At 38.4% G+C, this 27,035-nt stretch overlaps 1 protein-coding gene across 1 annotated transcript in view; it reads left to right on the top strand.

Annotated features, from left to right (window-relative positions):
• Window positions 1–27,035, top strand: part of PREP (prolyl endopeptidase) — a 117,083-nt gene that overhangs the window by 24,345 nt on the left and 65,703 nt on the right. The window contains exon 7 of the mRNA XM_076333319.1: window positions 5,725–5,830. Coding sequence (XP_076189434.1) covers window positions 5,725–5,830 — 106 coding nt within the window. The remainder of the gene's footprint in view (window positions 1–5,724; window positions 5,831–27,035) is intronic.

Here is a 27,035-nt window from a genome sequence, read left to right as displayed (position 1 = left end):
ATGTATGAATTTTTGGTCTGAAATGTGCTGCTAGTAGACAAAATATTTAATTTCATTTTTGCTGTGGATCCTCATAGGTGGTTACTGCTATTATAAATGCAGAACATACAACCCTTTGGAGTTCCTTATATGGCTTGTATGATGAATTAACTATATTTTGTAATGAAAGAAAAAAATTAGGTAGTTGGAAAACTGCTTTTACTAATTAGGCTTTAAATAATTTTTCTTCTTTTGATACCCATTGATTTATTGAAGTTACAGGTAAACCACTTCATCCCTTAATGTTTTTCTAAGCAGTGGTTACTTTTCATCAAAATGGAGAGAACAGGTAACATTGAAACAAAATTGCTAGTAAAAACAAAAAAATACTCTACTATAAACCAAAACTTCTCTATAAAGATTTTACTTCAAAGGGTTTGATCCTTGAAAGACTAAATAGAATAGTACTTGTGAGCACAGCTATTGTAATGATACTTCTGTATGTTTGTATGGTGTAAACACGGTCACAGCAAATATTTCAGAAATAACAGATCTAATAAATTCAAAATTACCAAGTGACTGAATGGCAGCAGTGAAACTACAAACTATATACCAACATCAGCTCTTTGAAATAATCCTTCCTTTACTAGTGCTGAGTTCGGGATTAGTGCTGTGTTATGCCAATAAAATCATTGTTACGCGGAAGGTTTTTAAAAGCTCCAGTTGAAAGGCTACAGGATTTCTTCTGGCCTATTTTGACAGGACCTAAATGTCATTTTAAGATGTTCAATTGCTTTATAACCTCCTTACCTTTTACCACTGGGTGTTGTTTGAAACGATAGAAATTATTTTAATGAGAGAAATGTGCACTGGGTAGCATTCCAGATCTCTCTCAGAAATTCTTGAGATATGTTTCCTTTTCAGCTTGGATGTGGGAAAACAGGAGAATTTACTTTTGATCCAAGCTGTCAGTTCTGACATTACAGCTGTCTCCCTTACGCTGAACCATGAATGCATTCTAAGATTCGAGTGAAATGCTGGTATGAAATTTCAGTTCCTGAATTTGTGGGCCAAGGGCAAGGATTGCAGTTTGGCTCATGAAGATGATGTAGCAGCATAAGAATAACCCAAACGGTAGTTGGGAAATCCTATTTCCTTTTGCCATTCTGAAACCCAGACTCTTGTCTGTTTACGATATAGAAGAGTCAGTGGCATTCAGGCTGTGATTACACATTTGTCAGTACTGCCATCTGAGCTGCCTTAAGCAATCTCTGCCCCTATTACTCATGTTTCCAGCTGCTTGGTGCAGTGTGTTAGCTCAGCCATTTGTGCAACTGCACAGTGAACTGACTGAGATACTAATCTAGCAGAGGGACTTTTTCTTTTATTCTTTTTCTTTTTTATTGTGTTTTTTTCTTTCTTTTTTTTTCTCTCCTGGATTCTCTTGGTTTTGTTTTTTTCTGGATTCTTCTTTTATATCTTTTCCTTTTTTTTTTTAACATGCTATTTTTTCAGCTGGATCAGCTCCCCAGTCTGGTTTACCACACAAATGGTAAATGCTTGTATTGGCATGACCAGGGGAATGAATTCGCATGGATACAAGCAACCATAGCAGTAGGAAGAGCTAGAGAGACTGCATAAGCTGGTACTGCTGCCAGTATTTGCTCATCAAACTGTAACTTTGCAATGTGGATGTCTAAATCTGCGGTATAATACTAAACATTTCAGCATGCTGCAATCAACAGTGTCTTGTCCTGTTTCTGTCAAATTTCTTTGGGTTATAGAACTCACTGATGTAAGAATAGCTTTAGTGATAGAGACAAACCTAATTGGCATCCCACCAGCAATATGCTTTGGGAATTCCTACTTCAAATTAAACATCAACTGCTATCAGCTCTTCAGTAGTCCAGCTGGGAATGTGGAAGGAAAAACTCATTAGATGTACTCAGATGTGTTGTCATCAGAGGTTCTGAATTGCCCTTGCAACAACATCATCAGAAATTTGCAAATAAGTTTTCATTCTTGGTATAGCGAGCAGTCTTCTGTTAACTGTTAACTCACAGCATCAAAGAACAAATTTGTGTGGGTTCTGACTATGACTGAAAGAATTTTGTGTGTCATACTCTTGAGTTTACCTGAAATTTATATTTGTATATACCACTTGCAATTATTTAACATGTTTTATGAGTTGGTGAGGAAGAGAAGGAAACTTGGTACTTTTACAAGTATGAACAGTTGTTTAAGCAGCATATTGCAGTCACTAGTTTAATTAAAACTGACACCTGCAGTTAATGTTTGTCTAAAAACACTGAAGATGCTTCTTTCAAAAAAGATCACCTAATCTTGGTTTCCATTTCTGGATATACTCCCGTCTTGGCAGGAGGAGGCAAAATGTCTCAATTTTGCAGGCTGCCCTGTTGAAGGTATCTTAGCAGTTTCATATAATGGGTTTTTTTGGTCTGGTGGGAATCTTAGGTGTTCTTTTCTGTTTGCCGTGTGAGCTTTCAGCTGTATGGTCTTTTTTTAGTGGTATAATTAGTTGTTGACAAAATGCTTGTAAAAAATACAACTTGGAAACACTCATTTGGGGGTTTTAGGGTTTTTTTAAGGAGTGTTTGGTAGTTGGGGGTTTTTTGCTAGCTTTCATATACTAGAGATTTGGCTCTGTGTTCTACTTAGTTCCCTCCTTGTGTCTTCAAAACTATGGATCTGTTTGAATAGCAGTATAGTTAGGGGCTAATTCTTCTGCAATTTACTTTGCAGAACTAATTCTATAGATATTTGGCACAACTAATGTTATGATTATTAACCAAAGTACATCTAAGAAGTGATTACAGTATATGAATAAGAATTTTTTTTGAAGGTGTGTTTAGGGCCAAATGGAAAGTTTCCAGAACTCAGATTCATGTTTTGTGACTAGAGGTTTAAATTTCCATTAAATATTATCATATCAGAATGTGAACAGGAAACAGCCTTCTGTATCAGTTGTTAATAAAACATCTAAATCTGGTAATTCTGTAATAGCTCAGTCAGGAGAGGGAAACTTTAGGTTGATGACTTCCTGTTACTTCCTGCCTTTCCTTGACGGACTTGCACTTTCAAAAGCTTTGCCAGGAAACAGAGTATGTTTGCAAAGCTGGAGCAGAAAGAAGGACTCATTGATGTACCAGTAGACACCACTTTGGAAATATTATCCTGTGTGTACATGCATGTGCAAAGGCAAATCAAGCAGCAGCATCGGAAAATTTATAATGTGGTTGTAGCTTATAATGTTCATTTAACAGCAGCATTAGATTTTTGTGTGTGTAAACCTAATGAAAATGGCAAAAATGAAAACTCTGTAAGCGTCATTTCGTTTGCCACAATAAGCAGAAGTACCCTTGAAATTATCAGCTTGGATGGTTTCTAAGAAATTTCATACTGCTTTGTGACAGAAAACACACCTTATTAATTCCATCACTTGACAACTTGAGGGAAAATCTGCTGTGAATTAAGTGACTGTCATTCAGACGGACTAAGCTGCCAACCTTTTTCCACCTCTGAGATGGACTTTTAGCAGATACCTTTGGAAGCTCATTGAAATAAGGCAGCCAGAAATCCAAAGCTAACCTCTACCACTTGGGTAATTTTTTCTGTGGTATGTCGTACTATGAATAACATATTAAGTAGGTGTGTTCAGCTTTTTCTTTTAAAAAATAGATTGACAGAGCTATGCAGAGCAAGCATGTTTGCCATATGTGAAGTGCTGACTTGATGGTTTTCACTGTCCTGCCTTGTGAGCAACTAAATTTTGGCTTTCCCATTCAAACAATAGGTATTGTTCTGATTAAACTCTACTGCTCTGTACATAGTACTGTGATGGCCTGTGTAGCGGTGTGCATGCGTCAGCAAGATGATCTTACAGGGCTTAATTCACCCAGCGTGTGAATCTAGCGTTGTTTGGTGAACCTGGGTTTCAGCATATCTAGGATATTCACAGGCTCAAACACTGACCGTGCGGGAATTGCTAGAGAGAGGAAGCATGGTGAGGAGACCTCCTCGTGTAGAGGAGGCAGCAGTCAGTTCATGTAGACCTGTAAGATGCAGTGAGGGCCCATTTTCAGAAGTTAGTGACAAACACTTTTCTATAGATTCAGTTTCGCTGGCAGGTTACACAGTAAAAAAGGAGTGCTTACACAGGGATCGAAATAAAGACGTGACTGAGAGACCGAAAGACTGCCTCTTTCACTTAAGTATTAGCAGTTTCAGCAGCACAGTCTTCCCTTTGATTGATGAGCAAGTGCAACCCTGGTACATCTCTGCATCTCTTAAAATACCTGAATTAATATGTATATCCCAAATTACTGATTTTCAATGAGATACATGTCGCTGGTCCTTCTCAAGTCATTGCTAGCCTCCATTTATTTCCATAGGATTCGGGGGAGGGGAGGTAAATTTCCTTTTGCATGGAATTGATACCTTGAAAAAGGAGTTTGGAAGTTCAAGTTCAGAAGTTTTGACCTCATCTTCACAGGAAACTCTTGAGGTTTTTTTGGACAAAAACCACTGGTTGCTCCATTGTGTCTTTACAAAGATGGCTAAGTTAGCAAATACTCTTGCACAATTTAACATTGAATTTGAATGCTGACATTATAGTCATTGACTAGAGAGAAACTGGACACTTACATCATCAGATGTGGCTGCCTCGTAGTTTTTTGAGAAATTTCTATTGAGCTACATAAAGCTATGTTTTAATTGATGTAGGAGGGTTCTTTTTGAGTACTGTAGTTCAGTAGGACCCTGGCAATCCAGTTGATTACAGGACTAAACAGTGCTTTATATTCAACACAGTGGATTCAATTAAACTTCTTCATGTTGAAGTCATTGACTGTGAGGTATTTTTAATGCCATTTGTGGTTTTGGTGGGGGTTTTCTGTTTATTTGTCATCTTCTTACCAGCAGGTTGTAGTCTTTGGACTGTTTATACTGAGTCCATTCTTAGTTACTGAAATGTCAGGTTAGTTCTGTATATTAGTTGTTGTATTGGGTTTATGTGGCAAGGTTTTGGTACCGGGGGGGCTGCAGGAGTGGCTTCTGTGAGAAGATGCCAGGGCTGCCTCCATGTCAGACAGAGCCAATACCAGCCAGCTCCAAGGTGGACCCGCTGCTGGCCAAAGCTGAGCCCATCAGCGATGCTGGTAGCACCTCTGTGATAATGTATTTAAGAAAGGGCAAAAAACGCTGCACAACAGCTGTGAGAGAAGAGTGAGACTATGTGAGAGAAACCACCCTGCAGATACCATGGTCAGTGAAAGAGGAGGGGGAGGAGGTGCTCCAGGTGCCGGAGCAGAGATTCCCCTGCAGCCCGTGGTGAAGACCATGGTGAAGCAGGTTGTCCTTCTGCAGCCCATGGAGGTCCACAGTGGAGCAGATATCCACCCTGACTCATTTAGACACCTTTTTAACTGGAATACTTTTAATAATCATAAACTTTCTTTTTTTCAATTGACGGTGGGAATAAACAGATAATGCTGTTTGGTTTTTATCTCCTGAAATGTCAGCAGACTACACTTATGTTATTTATTGATGTAAGTGATGAGTGTGGGTTCTTGGTGAGTTCTCATGTTCCATACACATCTGTTCACTCAACTAACTGTAGCATCAATTTCTTTTTTTGCTCGGGGTTTAGGGACTAACTTTTCCAGTTGGATTTTTTTTTTTTCCCAGTGGATGAGTTGTTTCTGATTTTTCTGTAACTTCTTACAGGTATCAGATGATGGTCGATATGTCTTGCTGTCTATCCGAGAAGGGTGTGATCCAGTGAACAGACTGTGGTACTGTGATCTACAGAGAGAGTCTCAGGGTATATCAGGTATGTGTTTTCTTGCTTTGTAAGTTTTCCTTCATTTTAAAGTATTTCAAGTCTTATGTTGTCGTATTTATGTTTAAATATATATATATTTAAACGTGTGTTGCTTCATCTCCTCTCTTTTTTTCTAATGCAGACATTATGAGAAAATATGCACTGCTTCTGCTAGCATTCCATTTTCTGTTATGTATCAGCAGATGGAAAACTCCATTCTTAGTTCTGTAGTTTGTTTAAAAGGTCACAAGGAAAAATTGAGATAGTGTAAGCAGCCTTACCAGTGTATGTTCCATTTCTTTCTACACCACTAGTACTTTTCCATGTTTAATTTTTTTTACATTTAAAAATTCATGTGTCTCACTTCAAGCGCCGATCTCCCTTTTTTAAAAAAGTACCTGGTTTATAGGTAACATTTTTTCTCCATATAGTGCTAGGAAACGAACAAAAATCCTCTAATATTTTAGTAATATAACTTCGCTTTGTAGCATTATTATTATTACAGTAGAAGTATCTACTAATATTTCAAATACATGTTCATGAACTGCTCCTTCCTTGCCTTCTAGTTGGATTAGCCTTTGGCTTTTGTGTATTTGGCTTTTTAGCCTCAGTGGTATGGGCTGAAAGTATGATACTTTGCTCCATATGGCTATTGTTGATGGTTCGTATAGTTAGTTGTTTTACTGATCAGTGGTTTTGTATTTCCAGAGTACTGATTATCGAAATCTCTTCCTCAATATGTGCTTTGCGTAGAACACAACTCGGCTCTTTTTGATTCTTTGCGGCTTCTGTCTTTAAAAACTTCAGAAACAGAATAAATACTGCAGTAGCTCCTTGTTAAATATTGGGTCTCGAGAAACTTGTTCTCTTGCCCGTAAACAGAATATTTGAGGTTCATGAGCATGACTAGAACTGATAGCAGCTCTGCAATATGGGGTGTATAGTTCTGTTTCTCCCTTCCTTTATTATACTACGTGGTTGTGTGGTCTTCCCTTAGTTCATCAACAAGTCTTAGTACAATATTTTGAATTTTGGTAAGTTGAGTGTTAGTGATAATAGTTAATAGTTTTATGCTCCTTTCTGGGGGATTATTAATTTTGTTTTGTGGGCATGTCACTCTCCTTTTATGAAGGATACTTCTTAATTACTTCTAAACTTGTCTTGAACAACTGAGTAGTTGTTTAATGTCCTCTTGAATGTAGAAAATGGCAGGCCTAAGCAAAATTATTACAGATGCTTTCCATGCAACTTTATTACAAGCAGAAAACTGTGTAGATAAAACTTCAGTACAGTGAAGCATTTTCATAAATGATAAATTGCATTGTCATTCAAGTTGACACTTTCCAGCTAGAGACAGAATACATAAAAAGCATAGTTCTCCTCCCATATTCACCCTCCCATTTATAGATACACTGGACAATCTTGAAGAGAGTGCTGGCATGGAGGCTTGAAAAACCATGGATGAGATAATGAAGCTTCTATTTTGTACTACCTGGTATAAGGCAAACCTACAGTTTAACCTTTTCTGAGCTTGGAAATGCTTCTTTAAAAAAGTTTTTTCTCTGAACCAGTCTTTGACTTGTCTTCCTATTTGTTTGTTGGTGGGTGGGAGTAGTTCCATCCCTCCAAATTCTCCCTTTTTGCTTATAAAAGGAAGGATCTAGCTGTAACCATTTGCTTGCACAAATTCTCTATTTTATAAACTTAGGAACTCTCCGTATCTGTCTCGCTAAGTTGCCAAATGCATTTTCAGTACAAAGGCTCTTATCTTTACCCCTGTCTTTCTACCTCCATGTTAGTAAGCACAGACCTAACAGTAAACATCTGGGATGTTTCCTAGAGTTGATCTTCTGTTTAAATGTAAACACCCTGAACCACTGGTCCTTCAGCCTTTGGTGGCCAGAGGCAATGAAGTTGAGCAAGCAGTAATATATGTAAGCTTAATTATTGGCTCTATCAATTTAGACCACAAGAGGTGTAATTTCAGTTCAGTTTGTAATTTTCTGGGACAGCAAGTTGTTGTGGTTTAACCTCAGCTGGCAACTGAGCACCACACAGCTGCTCGCTCACTCCCCCTCATCCCCCCGGCCCATGGGATGGGGGAGAGAATCGGAAGAGTAAAAGTGAGAAAACTTGTGGGTTAATAACAGTTTAATAATTGAAATACAATAATAATAATGATAGAATATACAAAGCAAGTGATGCACAATGCAATTGCTCACCACCTGCCGACCGATGCCCAGCCAGTCCCCGAGCAGCGGCCCCCCCCAGCCAGCTTTCCCCCAGTTTATGTACTGAGCATGATGTCACATGGTATGGAATGTCCCTTGGGCCAGTTTGGGTCAGCTGTCCTGGCTGTGCCCCCTCCCGGCTTCTTGTGCACCTCCAGCCTTCTCAGTCGGTAGAGCATGGGAAGCTGAAAACTCCTTGACTAGTGTAAGCACTGCTTAGCAACGACTAAACCATCGGTGTGTTACCAACTTTATTCTCATCCTAAATCCAAAACACAGCACTATACTAGCTACTAGGAAGAAAATGAACTCTATCCCAGCTGAAACAAGGACACAAGTGTAGAAGAGGTTGCTTATGAAGTTAGGAGAAATGAATGCCAAATTTCGTTATTTAAGCTGTTTTAGACAAGTAAATAAGCAGCTCTAGAATAATGGAGTTTAATGGCAGGTATTTTTTAAGACTTGCGTTTAGCTGCCAATTTGTACAGACTGCTCAGTAATATCTCAAGGTATGTTCAGATGGGTTAAGATTAAGCAATGCTTAGAGAATTATTTATAACAGAAGCACATTCTTAACAAAACCATGAGATACAAACATACTGGCTCTTGTTATGCTGTCTATAGAATGCAGTGTTCAGTACAAGGGTCTATGATAGTAGCAAAGCGTACCACTTGTTAGGAAGTGTTAAGAGAATCAAGTGTCTTAGGAAAAAAGTATTTGTACTTTTAAAATGTATTACATTATCCTTCTATCTTTTAGAACAGACTTCATTTATGAGTAGACCTTATACCTGTGGTGACATCTAAGATACTTCTTGCCATTTTCCTCTTTCAGAACTATTGAATGTTTAATCTGAGCCTTTTCACGTGACCTGTTTACAATGATCTGTTTGTTCAATAATCCATTCTAGTGTTCAGAATACCTCATCTTAGTTCCGAAAAAAATATAAAGGAAAGAAAAGTAGGATAGCTAGTGTTTTTCCAGTGTCCTAGATATAGATAAATAATTAGATTTTCAGACACATTATTTTTCTTCCCTACTTGCTCTTTTAATCCAGGTTGTCCAAGAATACACTAGTTCTTTAGAAAATTTTATTTTTATGCTTTAGATCTTTCAAGTCTCAACCTTCTTTAGACTTATTTAGAGGGCATCAAACACAAAAGGCAATGAGGCCTTTTTGAAAGGTAACGGGCAGTAAAATTTTACATGGCATCCATTACATATACTGCATATTTCTTTGAGGAAGCAAAAGCAACTGCTAAGTAAAAGGTAGCGGATGAGATTCTAATTTTTATGAAGTTTGTGACAAAACCCTAATTAGAGAATGACACACTTCAACAGATTGTTTTTAAAGCTGCTCCATAGCATATATTGTTTATAAAATAATGTTTCTATCATGTAAATTTCTCTTTTTTTAAAATACTTTCTGTCCCAAGGTAAACATATCATTGCATAGTTTGAAATGGTACATGTAAAACCGTGAGTTACAGAATTTTCTGTTACTTAGAATGCAAACAACCGATTCTCATCTGTGACTTACTACCTGAAAATCCTATTTCAAAATGTCATGTTAACTAACTTAGGGGCACCTTTCTTGATTTTGGTTGCTAGCAGTGCATTCTTTTCCTTTGGTAGGAGGTAATCAAATTTCTTAGTTGCTTAAACAGTTTTCTTTAAAAAGAACGTGGTCGTATTTCTTGACTATTGAGAACATGTTCTTTTCCTTCCGATGTAGTGAGGGCCTTGTGGAGTTAACTGTAGTTCTGTTACTATTTCTTAGAGATGATGGTTGCAATGATAAAGGCTGCTTATTTGGCCCACTTGCTAACAAATGGCTGTGAAGAAGTCATAAATTTTGGCATTGCAACTTCAGTACTGACTGCCAAAATGCCTGGTCATTCTCTGTAGGAAAACTGCAGGGATGTCTGTGAAATGCAGTTCATTATGCTTATAGAGCAATAGTTTATTCTCAAGATAGAGAAACTTATCTTTTTACTGGGAGAGAAATATGCATATTTCCCGATTTAAGAAAAGTAACGTGGGATAATTTGATTTTTAAAAAATTAGCACAGTTACTTGTTTATGCCTGTGTATATTTTTGCTGGTTCAGAAGCAAAGAAAATTAGTTTTGAAAACTAAAAATAAATGCTGTTATTAATACTTTCTGCTTCTGAAAAAGCAGAAATAATTTCTTGGGGGATATGAGGTGGGAAAGTGTCTCTCATGTTAGAAACTAAAATGGCCAAAAACTAGAAAGTCTTCTCTATCTGTAGGTTAGATGTAAATTTGTAGAGGAAGGGGTATATTGAATGACTGAGTGTGTGTTACCTAAACAACCTTCTCTTCTTTTATAACTGTGGCAAAGTTTGCATTAGAAGATTCTGCATAATGTCTCTTTCAGTGGGAAGGATGTCAGGACAAGATAACAAATATAACCAAAAAGTTGCATCAGACCTAGATCCACTGTGTCCTGATCTACTATATTGAAAAATTGGTTGTTTATTTCTTATCTAAGATGCATCAGATCTTTTAATTATTGAATCTTTTTGCAGTGTTCATAGTAACTTCTCTGTTAGTTTCCTTCAGGCTAATATTATTGAAACCACAAAGGGCCAACTTCTTGCCTGTTTGTTTATTACGGTGTGAGGTATGTTTCACAGCTTTTAAGTTGACTTATTTAGTATCACACTTCAGCACTTAACTGTTACTGTACTGATGATGGTCTTAATTTCTAGACAGTTAATGTGGCAGTATTAGTTTTTTGTTTGTTAGTTTTTTAACTTTGGTTGTCTTAAGCCTCAGTCCTCAAGATTAAAACTTGCTTTAGAGGAACTGAATAAATACTCCAGAGAGTTCACAATCCAAGATCTGCTGAAGCCTTAAATGAGTCAATAGGAACGTGACAAATTGAAAAATGTATTTTCTTGAAAACAATCCAGCCTTATCCAAAAAGAAGCACTAAGTTGCTCTATTCAGTGAAGACTGTACAAAGAAATTTCTTTTAGCACTAACACATCTGTCATCAACACCATTCCCTGAATGAAATGAGAGACTTTTTTTTTTTCCTTCTCCTAAGCCTGAATGATTATTAAGTCTGTAGGACAGATGAGTATCTTAAACTGATTTTATCCAGATTGAGTTTGATTAGTTAAGACATGTCTTTATTGCACAGTGTGTGCAGTGGTAGACCTTACTAACATTTGTTATTTCATACCTTATCTAACAGTCTGGTTCATAAAAACAGTGAAAAAAACAGTAATATAGTCTCTTCCAAAGTTGGACCCAAATGATCTGCTTTTTCAGTATTTAGTGTGTTTTCAAAGTTCATAATTATAATTTGATCTTGTCCAATCCCAAAGTGTCTTCATTCTTGTTTTATAGAAAATGAAAATCCAGGCTGAAAAACACCACATTAGGGAGCAGTGAGAGAGCAAAAGAAAATATATTTGGCCTCTTCAAAGAATAGTGTGGTACATTTTCATGGAGTACCTCTTAATCAGTAGTGATCTCCAAAACTGACAAAAATCCGATTTCCAAGGCAGTTGGGTTCCAGTTATCCTAATAGCGCTTCTAAATGCAATTAATAAACAGATTATCTGGATAATGTCTTACAAACAAGCAGCATAATTAATTACTGCTATCTTCACAGGTTAAAAAATGAACTGAAGGCAGCTAGAAGGCAGGTCCCATCTTACATCAGTGTATAATCTGTACCTTTTACATTGTATTTCCTGAAAAGGAGAAAATGAGTCTGAGATAATTGGCACCCCTCGGTGAAGGTCCCAGTCAACATATCCTCTACTACCTTTTGCTGTTGCTGAAACAGAGACCTAGCACAGAATTTGCAACCAATGTGGCCATAGTTTGTATTTATGTTCTTCTCAGTACCACCTTCCTGCTAGAAGTCCCGAGCCCTTCAGATCTTCTGGCTGATGGAAGCATGTGTTCAGGCTTCCCACTGCTTCATCATGGGGATGGGGTACGCTGCCTGTGTAACTTGGGGGCTATGTCTGTACAGTAGCAGGTACTGTAGTACAGCCTGTACTCTGACACTGAAGCCAAGAGGTACACGCCACCTCACCTCCGTGTGTCAAAGCTCTCTTCCTCCAAGACATCATAACTATGTCCAGGTTGTCTGTTGGGAATGGTTTGGCAAATACCGTCCCCCAAACTGTGACTACATGCTGTCTGCTAATTGGCCCAGACTAAAAATGTGATGGGGGGTATGCTAGCAGTTAAATAGTCCGGAAGTCATTGAGCAGTGCTTCAGGCATGTGCCCCACCTCTCTTTTATATATTTATGTATATGTATGACCAGGTTGATTTCACACAGCAGCCTGGTTTGTGTCAACTTTTTCTACAGCCGGGGATGTGAATTACCTGGCATTGAGTATAGACTTCTTGTTGTGATGTGTTTCTGGCTGAACTGTTCAAGAGCTGAGGAGATGGCAATGTTGGGTGATGGACAGAAGTGAGGAAAGGAAGCAATACAGTTGCAATTTGCCTGAATGAAAGTTATGTTCCTTTAGGAAGCAGTGGTCACAAAACAGGAATGATGGAAATATTAGTATGATGGTAATGACTAATAATTTCTATCAAAAAGTTGTCTTAAGGAAACAAGTAAACTTAAAAGATGGTCTCCATCTCTCCTTCTGTCTCTATGTGCATGTCTTACATCTTTGACCAAGCACTAATTTGTGAGGTACAGAATTGTTTAGGTTGGAGGGGACCTCTTGAGATCATCTAGTCCACCTCCTTTGCTCAATCAGGGTCAGCTAGAACAGGTTGCCCAGGACCATGTCTGACTGGGTTTTGAATATCTCTACAGATATTCTCCACAACCTCTCTGAGCAACCTCGTGTCAGTGTTTGACTACCCCACATTAAAAAGTGTTTTCTTGAGTTCAGATTGAATTTCCTATTTTTTTTGTGCCCATCATCTCTTGTCCTGTCAGTGTGCACTTCTGAGAAGAGTCTGGCTCCCTCTTCTTTATTCCTTCCCATCAGGTATTGATACACATTGATAAGATGTCCCTGAGCCTTCTCTTGTCCAGACTGAAAAGTTGGAGCTTCCTTCATCTCTTCTCGTATATGCTCCAGTCCCTTAATCGTCTTTGTGGCCCTGTGCAAGGCTTGCTCCAATAAGTCCATATTTTTCTTTTACTGGGGAGCCTGGAACTGGATACAGCACTCAAGATGTGGCCTCATCAGTGCTGAGTAGAGAGGAGGAACCACCTCCCTTGACCTGCTGGTAACGTTCTTCTTAGTGCAGCACAGATGCTGTTGTCCTTCTTTGATACAAGGGCACATTGGTGGCTCATTGTCAGTTTGTTGTCCAGCAGGACTCCAAGATCCTCTTCTGCAGAGCTGCCTTCCAGCTACTCAGCTCCCGGTGTGTACTTGTGCCTGGGGTTATTCTTCCCTAGATGCAGGACTTTGTTTTTCCTCTTGTTGAACTTCATGAGATTCCTTTCAGCCCAATTCACCAACCTGTCCTAGTCATTCTGAATGGCACCACCACAATCTGGTTTACCAGCTGCTGCTCCCCCCAGTTTTCTGTCATCTGTAAACTTGCTTAGGGTGCACACTTTCCCAGCATCCAGGTCATTAATGAAGGTCTTAAAAGAGTATTGGCCCCAGTATCAAACATCGGGGTACACCACTAGTGACTTGTCTTCAGCCAAACTTCAGCCAAGGCTGCCTGCAACTTCCATATGCACAACCAGTTCTTCCTTGTTTGTAAGTATCAGGTCAAGCAGAGCACCTTTCTTTCTTTGACTTCTTGATCACCTTGGGAAGTTATCATCAGGGCACTCTAGAGTTCTCCTAGATTGCTTGAGCCCTGCTGCATTGTCCTTCCAGCAGATATCACAGTGGTTAAAATTTCTACCATAAGGAGCAGGGCCTGTGAACACGAGGCTTCTTCCAGTTGTCTGAAGGTGGCATTATCTACTTATTCTTCCTGATCAGGTCTATAGCATATACCCACTACAGCAGTACCCTGTACCATGTTGGTCTGCCTGCTACTCTTGACCTATAAGCTCTTTACTGGCTCCTGACCCATCCCAAGGCAGAGCTCCATGAATTCCAGCTGCTCTTTCATGTAAATGGCAACTCCCCTCCTCGCCTTCCCAGCCTGTCCTTCCTAAAAAGCCTTCATCCATCACAACACTCCAGTCCTGTGAGCTATCCCACCATGTCTCTGTGATCCCGATGAGATCATAGCCTGGAGACTACACACAGACTTCTAACTCCTCCTGTTTGTTTCCCGTGTTGTGTGCATCAGTGTAGAGGCGGTTCAGGCAGGCACCCAAGCATGCTGATTCCCCAGTACACGCTTGAGAGCTTTCTCCATGAGGCTGTTTGCAGGCACTTCCTTCTTTACATGCCTACGCTTGGAAAGATCCACTTCAGCTCTGTTCTGTTGACTGCTTGACCCTTCTATTCCTATCACCCGGGCCCTTGGCTTGCCTACCCCATCCACAACTTCCTTACTTGTTTGTTGAAGAATCTCTCTCCTCTGTCGTTTCTAGTTTAAAGCTCTGCTTACTAGGTTGGTCAGCCTGCAAGGATACTTCTGCCCTGCTTAGTCAGGTGGATAACAGTACAGCAGTAGCACGGGATGAGATAAATTAGAATAGCTGCTGAATCATTAGTTTCTCTAATGGATCTCGACGGATGGATGTCTTCTGTTCCTTATTTGCAGCCTGTTTTCTGTGGAAATAAGAGATGCTTAATCCCACTTTGCTTTTTGAACCACTAGCTCCCAAATTCAATCATGATGGCGAAGTAGGAGTCCCAGTGGTGCAGCCCTCACAAGAATGCATGGGAGGTCAAGTGGCCAGGGAGAGGCAAGAACTTGTGAAGTAAGGGCTGTGGCATAAGCTTGATCATGTTATACCTTGAAGATTCACTCAGATAAGCAATATTTTGGATGCCTGAGGCGTGGAGAAGGCTTCAGAAGAAATTTTTGCTTTATTAGACTTAAGACACTTTCAGTCAAGGTCCTCTCCCCTGTAGATTATCCGAGACATGAAAGTCAATGGAAATTTGTCCTTCAGTTGTGACATTCATAACAGCTCTCTTCTCTGAATTCTCTGATGAATAATAAGATGACACCCTGCTTACGCTGAATCTTAATGTAAATTGAGTTAAAATGTCAACCAACTTTATACACATCTGTACACCAGGCTCCATTAGTTCTAGTACTCAGAGGCTTAAGTGTCTCTTCATTGCATACAAGATTCTGATTATGCTTTGTAGTCTTTTAAGAGGCGCCCTTCCTGTACATTCGTTTACTCAGATTGTTATTGTGTTCAGCAGGGCTTTGTCATCACGGGGGATTGTGGTGACCTGAGAATGCACAGTTTCAGAACCGATCCGTGGATTAGAAGGAGCAGTAATAAACACAGCTAGGTTTCTAGAGAACTCCTTAAACAACCTGTTTTCTATTCTGACTTTTCTCAGAGGTGACAACTGTAAGTCATAGATCAATTCATAGTGTGTTAGACAAGTGTGTTCTCAGAGTTGAAGTGAGTCTAACTGCTATAACTGGGAAAATGCACTGAAATATCATAGTAAAGAAGTATTAGCTGAGGTGGTGGTGTATGATTTAAAGGACGTATAGGGTGCACAAATAGGGTAGTTTTGTTTGGTTTTAAATTCGTATGCCCATTTACTTGAACGGGCTATTAACTGAGATGTAGGTTGGGTATGTAATAACAGGGCTAATTTGCTCTATGTCGCATGTTCATTAAGCTCATCTGACAGCTAGTTGCATCATTGACTGCTGTGAGATCCAAAGCATGGATGAGATGGTTAATGAATTTTCTTACGTTATGCTGTACTGCAGGAATTTGGTCACTACCAAATTCTGTGTTGGAGGTAAAGTGAGAATCACTGTGTTAGAGGAGATGATGGACTGAATTTACTTGTTTAGACCATTAGCTGAGGCTCCTGCGTTCCTGTGCTCCCCCTGTAGCTATTACGTGGAAAGAGTCTGTGTGAAATGAGTCCTCAGGATGATTCAGTCCATGTGGAATACAAGTAGCTGTCTGGACCTCTGCTGATTGCAAAGGGTGCCCATGGCTGTTGGCTCACATGCTCCTCTAAAATTAAATTAGTCCTCCTCAAAGAGAACTAGTTGCAAGACTATTTAAGTGAGTATTAGTTATTTCAGAAATTGTACTGACTGGCAAATAGGGGATGAGGGAAATTGAAAAATGAGAGAAAATGGTAGGATATTATAGGTAGCCTGGGATCTAGCAGATAACACATCTTATATAGATGCTTCTTTTATGTTTTAAGGACAGAGTGCTTTGACAGTGAAATTCCAATTTAGTGACCTTAAAGAAGAGGTGAAATAATACTAGATTAGAAAGAGGAGAGGCTTTGATTATTGCAGTCAAAATGCCTTTACATCCTGGAGATGCTCGCTGAGGAAAGACATGTACAAATAGTCTGAATTTGCAACTGAAAGCTGAGATGATGACCATTGTATTTTTGTTTATTTTTTTAACACCATGTTACAGTGACATTCACCAAACTGGTTACTGTATTGTTGAAGATGATTGACCAGAGAAAGCTTCTGTCAAATATGATTCTGTAATGAGGAAAGAAAAAATAACAGATCTGGTAATTAAGGGAAAGGACCTAATAAATGGAATGCACCTCAAAATTGAAGGGGCACGACTGGTTTCTGGTATTATAAATGGTCTCGTAGTAATTCTGTACTTAGGTTGTCTTCCCCTCCCCCTCTTTTTTTTATTTTCCCTTCTTCTGTAATAGACCCCTGCCACCCCTGTTCCCTACGACACTTCCTGTGTTTGGACCTGTCCTTTAAAATCTGACAGAAGCAAAATGCTCTGGTTATAGGAGTCTCCTTTATCCTGTTAAATTTCTTTGAGATGCGTCAGAACTTAAACACTGTTTGAGCAGCGGGACAAAATAATACGTGCATGTGCACGTACTTAAGGACTAAAGTTACACTACCACTGTAGAAGCTCACATGCTCAATGCATCTGAGTATGTCGCTCTACAGCAGCATCCTGGCTGTAGCAGCAAGGATGAATAGGCAGATTTGAATTCTCTTGTCTAGATGGGGCAAAACAAAAGGTAGGGCTTCTCTTAACTACAGAGGGATCAGGGTAATAAACTGTTCCTATCCCAGACATTTTATAGGCATGTTACATGTTGCTAGCTCTTCTTGTACTGAATAGTAATGTTCTGGTTTCTAGGTTGAGGCCCTTGTATTAAGTGAAAGACGTTTGTGTTTCCATGAAATGATTCATAGTTTGGATCCCTTTGATGGTGTGCTGTACCGCTTATTTAGAAATAGTAATTGCTTTTATAATTTTTCTCATTTTAAGGAGGCCTTAAGAAAAAAAAATTTGGAAAATTCCATGCAATCTGGCAATATTACACTGGATATACTTAGAGGTTGGGAGGTGACAGATTTCATATGAGCATATACAACTTTAAGTCTTCTCTGTCACGTATAGAGATCATGATATAGTTTTTCATTATTATATTCATCTTTGGGGGTTTGTTTTAGGTGAACTAGTCTAATTCAGCACACAGATGGGCGTATAGGAGGGGGTTATACTCTTGTGGAATATTTCAAGTCTGGTATCAACTAATTTCCCATAGTTCTGAATTTATTTATATTGTAAAGTCATAGTTTAGAGACCTACATTGCAGTTTCTCATTGCAGTAGAGTAAATATACTGTACTTAGGGAGGGTTGTTAGAATTAAGGTTGGTTAGCTCATTTGTGGGATTTGTTTCTAACAGTGTAATTAGAAACGTGGTACAATTTTTCTGAAAATTTTTTTTACCTATATGTTAAGAGACCTGCTTGCTCAGAGTAAAGTTTTATTTTGCTGGTCTGAAAGGGGGGGGGAAATCCATCTTGGAAAAAGAAAGAAGAAACAGGAATGCAAAATGAAACAGTATGTTTCATGCATGGAAATGAAAAACACTTATCAAATATCTGCCTGACAGAACTCAGAAGATGACTGTGAATTCAGGGATGAGTCAGCTACTGTGGGAATTATTGAGCAACACAATATAGCCCATAATAGGCTTACAGGAGTTCAGATATGTCTTCCCCCAGCAGATGGAAGGAAGGCATAGTCTTCCCTTTTTACTTCTATTTACATGTAACGTTTTTATGGCAAGAAAAAGATCTCCTTTTTAATTTCAAATTAAATTCATTAGTTTCTGACTGTTTTGAAAAGATTAATGCAACCGGATAAGCATATCCAAGTGGAAAAAACAAAGCTGTAAAACCTTTTTTGCCTCCTTAAGTTGTGAACTTTTTCCATATTTATGCTCAATTACATACCTATCCTGTTTTTACTGGATATCTAGACAATAGAAATAAATAAGTAAACCTGCAGCTTTTCCATCTTAGAGGCTGAAAGGGAAGATTCAGATTGTCCCACAAGAATCAGCAAGAACTAGAACAGAATGAAATAAAAAGTTCAGCCCTTTTTACTAACAATCTATAAGTAGTAGGAACAATGCCTTACTTTCCAAAGCAGAAGAATAATATTGTAGGTGTTCCTCTGTATCTCATCCCAGATGGTGCTGGGTTTTTTTGTGGCTCCTTTAATCTTTTCTTTACCCCACTGGTCTTGTTTTCTGGCAGGCAGTAATGCTAAATCAAAATGCCTTGTTGTTTCGAGGTGCCTGACTTAGGTTTTAGCTTGCTTACCTTTAGTTATCTTTGTTTTAAAGAATTTTCATTTTTTCACAGAATGTGATGCTTCCATTTGCAAGAATGGAAGTCATCTTCAGTCATCTTGCTAGTGAAGAAGGATTACTATACTGGGCCTTACGAAGAAGGAAGATAATGTATATTTCCATGTTTTGTCCCATATTGGATAGATCTGTAACATGATCTGGACATTACAACACTGAAATATTTCAATATTTATCTTTCAGATTCTTTGCTACCCCATGGAACCTGCAGTCCTGAGCTACATTTCCATTCTATAAAATTCAGAGACAGGGACCACAGAAAAGGATGCATGATAACCTGCCTACTGAGCTACTGAAATTAGGAAATAGGCAGTGTTGAGGTGAGAGGGACAAGGCTGAAACTACATGGGATATAGGCACTCCATGTTCAATAGGTAGCTACCTCCCTGAGGTATCATGAAGTATGCAAGGAGGTGCTGTTTTTCCTGTAATGGCATAGCGTGGAGAACACATACTATGTCTTTGCTTTGACTGTGGATGTTGTCTCTTGGGATAAGACTCTGTATTCCCTGCATACTTTGCCTTCAGCTGAGCTTCTTAGCAGATATTATATATATTTTAATCAAATCAGAATCTAAAAAGTGACATTTTAAGTACTTCGGGAAAACATGTTCCTTGTGGAAATCATCTGTTGGGACCTCTGTCACTTCTGTGCATTTCAGTACAGTATTCTAGGTGTCAACCAATCCAAAGTAAATTGCTTTTTAGAGGGAACCCCTGGCTTAACTTTCTCACGTTATCTTTTTATGAAACATGGTTTGCCCAATATTTGCCACTTTATTATTGCTTTAGTAATCTTGAATTAATGCATTTCATTAACTTCCTGCACAGCATGAGTTGTGGCTTCTCTTTGCATGTATTCCCTTTAAATTACAAGTGAGGAGACAATGATATCATTAAAGACTCTGTGCAAGCATGACATTTTATTAGTTCTGCTGTACTGAGGGCAGTTGTATCTTGTGCATTCGTTGATTCTTGGTATGTTTCAGTGGCTGTGGACCAGTGGAAATTAACTTGCCCTGTGTTGGGCAGGAGCTGATCTTGACTCTGAGTGGAGATCACATCTAATAAATGGGAATAGACTATTTCTAAATGTTTAAGAAATTTAACTTGCTTATTTCTACACTTGAAACTTTAACTGTGTCAGGTAGCCCTTCCCCCTTTACTCTATGTGATTACTCATGATATTTTGTCAACAGCCATAGGTTAATGGAATTTGCAGTGCAATCTTCCGTAATAATCCTTGTCAGTTTGTTTCCCCTGGAAGATAATCTACACAGCAGTGTTTCTGTTTCTTTCCACGAACATTACAGGGAGCATCTGAGCATCTTCTGCTTCCCAGGTTAGCTAAAATGTTTTCATGCTTCCCTTCCCCCCCTTCACTGTATACAGACTGAGTAATTTTCCTGTTCAAATATTCAGGTTGTTTGCTAGGTTTTTAAGTGGGCTACTGTGAGCTATTTGCGCCAAGAATGCTCCTTTTTAGAATAGAAAATCACTGTGATAAGTAACTTATGACAAATACATAGCTATTTTTTATGAGAATTTTAAATTAGTCTGAAAAGATAAGAGGTTTGGGGGATATTGTTTCCCCTACTCCACTACTACTACATGCATCTTGTGAATCCCACCAGGTTAACGCAGTTTGCGGCTTAGCTTTTACCACAAAACTCTTCATGTTAGAAATGACCAGGTTTACCAATTGGAATTTTATGTTTACAACTAACTTAACCAAATACACTTTTAAAAAAAGTTTTATTAACTTATATCAAAGTGTTTTGCAAATACTCCATTCCTCAAGACTAGATACCTGTGGTCATAATTCACAATATTGTGGCAAGACAGTACTGGGAGAAGACACCACTGGGAGAAGACAGCTAGGCTGTTCTTTAAGCTTTTGGGGGAACTCCCTTGCTATACTCTGCTTCAAGTAGCTGTGGATATGGGGGCTTTTCCCCTTCAAGTTTGCCCCTTTTGTTGCTTATGGGGTGGGGTTTAGAAAAATTAGGGAAAATTAAAATGATGGTATTCTTGTCAGGATTTCACCACTCTTTGTCAGCCACTGAGCCAGCTAATACAGTTCAATTTTGCTTTATGAAATTTCAGTAGCAGAGGTGTAACAGTTGTACATTGTGTCAGGAAGGACAGCACTGTGGGTTCATGTCCAGAAGGTTATCCCTCATTCAAGACTCCAGATTTCCCTACTTGTCTTGCCAAACTGCAAGTAGGATTTTCAAGCCTTGACTTTTATAACAAACATTTAAAAATTATCTAAGTGAATGAAATTATCTAATGCTAAAATGTTTTTTCTTTAAAAAAACACAAATACGCGTTTTCCCAGTAGCTGAGCATTGTAAGGCACAATTTTTTTAGTGGCTATTTTACCAAACTTGTCTTCCAGAATACAGACAGCACTGACATTTGCTTGTATGTTGAACCAGTCAAACCAGAAAACTTCCCTCGTTAATCACTTTGCTTAACTGTTGTTCTTGGTATGCCTGAAAATGCCTCATATTTTCCAAACAGCTGGATACACAGTAATCAAGCAATTATACATTAGCAAACCTTGTTGTAAACCTTACAAAAAAACTCCCCCAAAACCCCAAAACCAAACAAAAAATCAGTGCTTTTTCTGTAGCATGTCTCTCACTGTTTCTGTGCCTGGTAATAATTTTGGTTTTCCCTTTTCTTGAGAAATGAGATTGTTTCTTTTCGATTAGATTGTCAGCCTTGACTATTTATTCTTTTGAATGTGTGGTTTGGTGCAGGGAAGAGGGGATTTAGCACAAATCTGTTGGTGTGCAACAAGAAATAAATGAAAGCTCTTTAATCAGTCTTGGCTATGAACTTAAACAAACATGATATGGCTGATTGAAGTTGATCTTAATATTGACCTTTTTCTTTATTTTGTATTATGGTAGCAGCTAGGAAGCCTAATAAAAAAATCAGGACCCTCTTCCTGTGAGCACCATAGAGCTGATTTATGAGTCAGTGACTCAGAGCTCTGGGCAGAGCCCCACTTTCCTCTTCTTGTGGGAGCTGAAGCATGAGAACAGAGGAAAAATGGGGGGGACATAAGGCAGCATGGGGAGCTTGTTGTAACCTCTGGGCAGATAGAAACTGTGGAAGACTGCTGTGACTTCTGGAATGCAAAAAGTTGAGAGGGATGGCTAGTTGGAAAGCACAGCCTGGGTTGTTGGATTGGAAGGGATTGCACTGGCTAGAAGCTAAACACAGCTTTGTAGAAGTTGGAGGTACAAGGAGTTTGGGGAGATGGGACAGTGGTAGGGGCTCTTATGCTTGGGTACTGGGCTGCTTGGAGATCGGCAGTTTGTGTCTGGTGGGAACAGTGGGAGGTGGTGGGAGGACATGTATGTGGGAAGAGGAGCTAGTGTAAAATATTTGAGAACCACTGGCTTGGAAAGATGCAATAAAAATTGAGCAAAAACTGAAGTTCACAACTTGCTGGTTGCTTAGTCATCATCAGCTGGAACTGCTTTGCACTAGACTGGCAGAGACAGGTTGCAAGAAGGAATTTAAGAGCACGGTTATCAGCCATAAGAATTTTTATTTTGTTCCTTTGTTTAGAAGGCTGTTCTTTTTTTCCCCACACTGAAGAAAGCATGTATGTGGCTTGAGGGCAGGTAGAAAAGCAAAGGTGATGTTTGTCCACTTCCTGTTGAAAAGAGGTTTATCTGGCCTTTTGTGTTTTAGTTTAGTCTTGCAATTTATAAGGCTCTCTTTAAGAACAAACAAACAAACAAAAACCCAAAACAACCAATGAACAGTGCTATATACAGTAACATCAAAGGGATGAGTCAGTATGTGCTGCGTAGCCTGAAAAAGTGAATCAAAACCTTTGTAATGAAAATGAACAAGAGAAAAAGGATAGTGAGGAGACAGTAGACATCAGCTAGAAAGTGGAATGTGGTGCAAGGGAGAATACTCTACTCTTCTTTTTTTGAAAGACTTTTCTGTGGTTGAAGTAACTTTAAAAAAAAAAAACTTTCAAAAATCAATATTGAAACAAGGCCATTATATCCTAGTTCCCTAACAAATAGGGAGAAAAAATCAGTTAAGTCTTGGAAAATATGTGGAAGCCTCAGCAATAGAGTGTTTACTTTAAGAAAACAGTTTCATACCCCTTAAATACCAATTCCAAAGAGTTTTGCTTTCAATGTCATTTTTTTTAAATTGGAGGCAAATCATTAGCCATAAAATTAAATAGCTTGCTATTAATTTGAGCAAGGTGGTCTTCATGCTGCTAGTGTCTGACTGGACATTACACTTATAAATAGTATTCACAATGAAGTTATTTTTTAGATTATGTATTTGTGCTTTTCTTTGTGTATATTAGAGAAAGTGTGGTGTGAGAGAGATCACCTTTGGTTCCTCTTTTTCTGTTGCTGTGTTATGCTGCATGAAGACATAAGCTATAACTTTCTCAAAACAAAGCATATCTTTTGAGTGATCATCCAAATGGAAGTAAAATAGAAGCCTTGAAACTGATGGAGAAATCTCTGCTCATAAAAGTGCTTGATTTCTTACTTCTGGGCTAATCTTTGATATATCTTGACATGTCTGAACTTTTTAACTCAAATGGATAAATATTGCCTCCTTCCATTTATTTATTTATTTATTTGCAAATACACTAACTTTCTATGATCATTGAGTAGCCATCATCCATCGTCTGCAGGATGAGTGGTACTGGGAGCCATCTCAGTACAAACAACAAATTTGCATTCCTTTCAGGGACATCTTAATATCTCCTCTCCAGTATTCCCTCCCTCAGATGTTCGTAAGTGAAGTCAGGTCCCAAGAGATTAAGAGATCCTACTTTCAAAGAGAGTCCACATTGTTTGAAAATGTCTCTTGCCTTTGGAGCCTCCAGAGTGAGACACAATATTTGTGGCTCTGAAGAAGAAAGAGGCAAAAAAACCCTGAGTTCTTTTGCGTAGCTGCCTGGCTCAGAGCGAGATCTTGAGAGCAAGCTGAGTATTGCATGATTCAAAAAGAAATTAGATTCTGATGTGGAAGTAGATGTCTGAGTGAAGGGCTGTGCTCTGCCATTCATTTCCCAGGATACGTTATGAACACACCACTGGGGCCTTGAAACAGTCTCTTCCAATTTGAAGCACACTGTGTACCATGAGATTATCTGTCTTCTGTTGAATGTAAATACTGTTGTAGATTAGCACTGTGACAACTCCAGAGTAAATGCCCAGTTTTCAAAATCTCTCATAGAGGATACTTGAAATTTGGAAGCCTTTGAGTGTGTGGATTTTCAGGGATTTGGGAAGTCTCTTAAAAGTTTGACAGATCTGACTTGCTTTAGTGAGCCAGTATTCATCAATGAAAATGTGCTTCTGCGTGAAAACTCAAGATACTTTTTATATGGTGACTGCGCGCTCAACCATGCAACCTTGTGCAATTAAGCTGATGAATGGTACGAGTAGCAGTGGTGAAAAATACAAGATTAACCTTCATCTGCCTGTCAACATAATTTTTACTTTTGCAGGTTATAAACTTCTGTCAGTCAGCATATTCACCACTACCCCCTTCTTTGTTTTTGTTAGTATTCTGGGACACCAGAAAAGCATGGTGACTATATAAACTGTTGCCATCCTAAACGTCTTGTGGTTCCTGTCCTCATAGGTCTCTTGGTGACAAATGATGTGAAATTTTATAGTAGGGATAATACTTTTCATATTATTTTAAAAAAGAAATTCAACTCTCTTTGGCATCCACAGTAACAAGTGCAGAAATTCTGAGGTTAAAAAAAAGAAGTTTTTGACATTGGAAACATCGGAAACAGCACTGTGCTTTTCCTTAAAAATACTTTTTTGTGTCCAACTGTGTGGTACGTTACTGAATTAGTTAATCGTTAGACTAACTAGTTCTTCTCTAGATACCAAATACAGAGAATAAAACGTAGGGAGGAATAGCTAGCTATTTAAACACAAGCATGATCTGTCAGCCTCTTACATTTTGCAGTTGGGTTGGTTGGGGGGGGCGGTATTTGTTTTGTTTGCTTCTTTTTTAAGAAAGCTGCTGGTGGAGCAAAGTCAGAGGTCTCAGAAGGAGTAATGTCTATAGAACTGGGTAGCTGGCTCATAATTTCAGAGTATTTTTGAAGAAAAGTCTTCAGCAGTTGGAAGGTGCAAATCAAGTGAAGATGCATAGTTAGTTGATGCAGCTGCTGACAGGGGAAGTAGGAAGCAAGAGATTAACATCTGTGGTGGCTCAGGGTTTGCAGGTGAAGTAAAACTATTTCAGTTAGAGATACACTAGCTGGTAGAAATCTCCTAAGCGCTGAGGTTCTTGGGTACGTTTGTGCTTTCAGAATAGAGTCGCTGAGACAGACTGGAGGGATGGGCACAATGCATCAATGTATAGCCATGATCTACTCTTCTCTGCTCTCATTTCACACAGGAAGGTGCTGCACACCACTATTTGAAAGCTGTGTACTGTAGCTATCCTAAAGCAAACTCACTGTTTCAACATACTCTGAAATATGACAGCAGCCTCATACCAGATTCTCTGTTATATCTAAATATCCAGCAGTCATCAGTGTGAGATACAGGATGCTTTGTGATATGATGAGAAATATAGGGAGAATACATTCAATAAGTATTGTAGGGAATTATGGCCATGTGACATGCAGTAGTTGGACGTTGCCTGTTACAATGTATAGGGTAAATCTAAGAAAGGAAAAGAGAAAATATAAATGGGAGAATACTAAAAGGAAATGTGACTAATAGACAAAGTTTAAATTGCACCGTGAGATTTGGGTTGGTTTTTTTCCCCTGTGATGGAAGGCATTATGTATCCTGTGATTAAGGTTTGCGGCGATGGAAAGAGGTTGCCAGGTACCACTAGCAAGGGAAAGAAATTTTCAGTTAGTGATTGACAGTCCAAGAGCAAAAGATATTTCTCTGCTATAGCAAAGGTGTTCAAAACTTGACATGTATATATATGTCTGTACACATATATATAGAGGTATAAATATTTGTACACCCATGCATTATAAATTTTAAGCTATTTTAAATGTACTACAGGCTATGTAGATAAGTTAATATTGGAAAATGGAATTTATAAAGGATGCTGATGATTCTTTATGAAAATAAAATTTGGGGAGTAAGAGCTTTCTCTTCAGTGGGAAACATATAAAAAGCAGAAATTATGAGGGAATGAGTGATTTTAACCCATTTTCCTGAGACTGAAAAAGAAAAAATGATCTACTAACAGAGTTCTAAATTGTAGAGTTGAACTATTGATTTCCTTCTAGAAATAAAGATGAAAAAAACCCCAGAGTTCAAAGAGTAGATACAGAGACTTTGTAAAATTTACCTTAAAAATACAGTGAGGTAAGAAGGAAACAGTATGATGACTTAACTAAAAATAAGATTTTTATCTTCACAGGATTTAAGACCTAACATAGAGACACATTCATTTCTGTTTATAAAATTTTCAGTAAAATGTGTACTTTAACTCTTAAATGAATGGGGAAAACATAGAAAATGAAAGTAAGTAAATAAATTGAAAGTGCTTAATAATGCATTATTAAGCACTGTGACTTCTGCTTTTATAAGGCTTTTTGGCAGTGTCCAGTTTTTTGAAACTGAAAGTGTTAATTCTGTGAAGTTTATGTCCTCTTATGTCCTACTAGGATGTGCTCTTGTATAGATGCGTGTGTTGATTAATCTGTCAGTAGCAAAGTATTGAACTAAACCAGCACGTTTCTCTCTCTCCTGTCTCCCATGCTGGTAGTACTGAATGCATTGATCATTCAAGTTTAGGAGGTGGATGTGTTATAATTCTAGTGTAAAACATACATAAACCCCATATGCTCTAAAGTTACAGTTTTGTATGTAGATACTCAAGGTGGATGTTACTCTCTCTATATATATGGAACTGCAAAATCAAAATTACATTATTTTTAAGGCTTTTCTGTGAGCAGATTAGATTTAAAGGCATTTTTAGTTTGATTTGTATTTTCAGTCTGTTTAAAAAATCTTCTTTATCGAAATAATCGAGCAAATTATCTTTAAGATGAAAGGTAAACTGAATTCCAAATAACTGATGAACAGCTATCAAAATTAATTAAATTTAGGAAGTCATACCTGTAGCTAAGTTGGAGGCTTAGTTGTTAAGGCTGAAGACAACTGGCTGGGTTAGTTGGTTTGTTTTTTTCCAAACCTTTTTAATATTCCAGTTATG

The sequence above is a fragment of the Aptenodytes patagonicus genome, chromosome 3 (assembly GCF_965638725.1).
Source record: "Aptenodytes patagonicus chromosome 3, bAptPat1.pri.cur, whole genome shotgun sequence".
Classification (NCBI taxonomy): Eukaryota; Metazoa; Chordata; class Aves; order Sphenisciformes; family Spheniscidae; genus Aptenodytes; species Aptenodytes patagonicus.
This window is presented reverse-complemented; position numbering and strand designations above follow the sequence as displayed.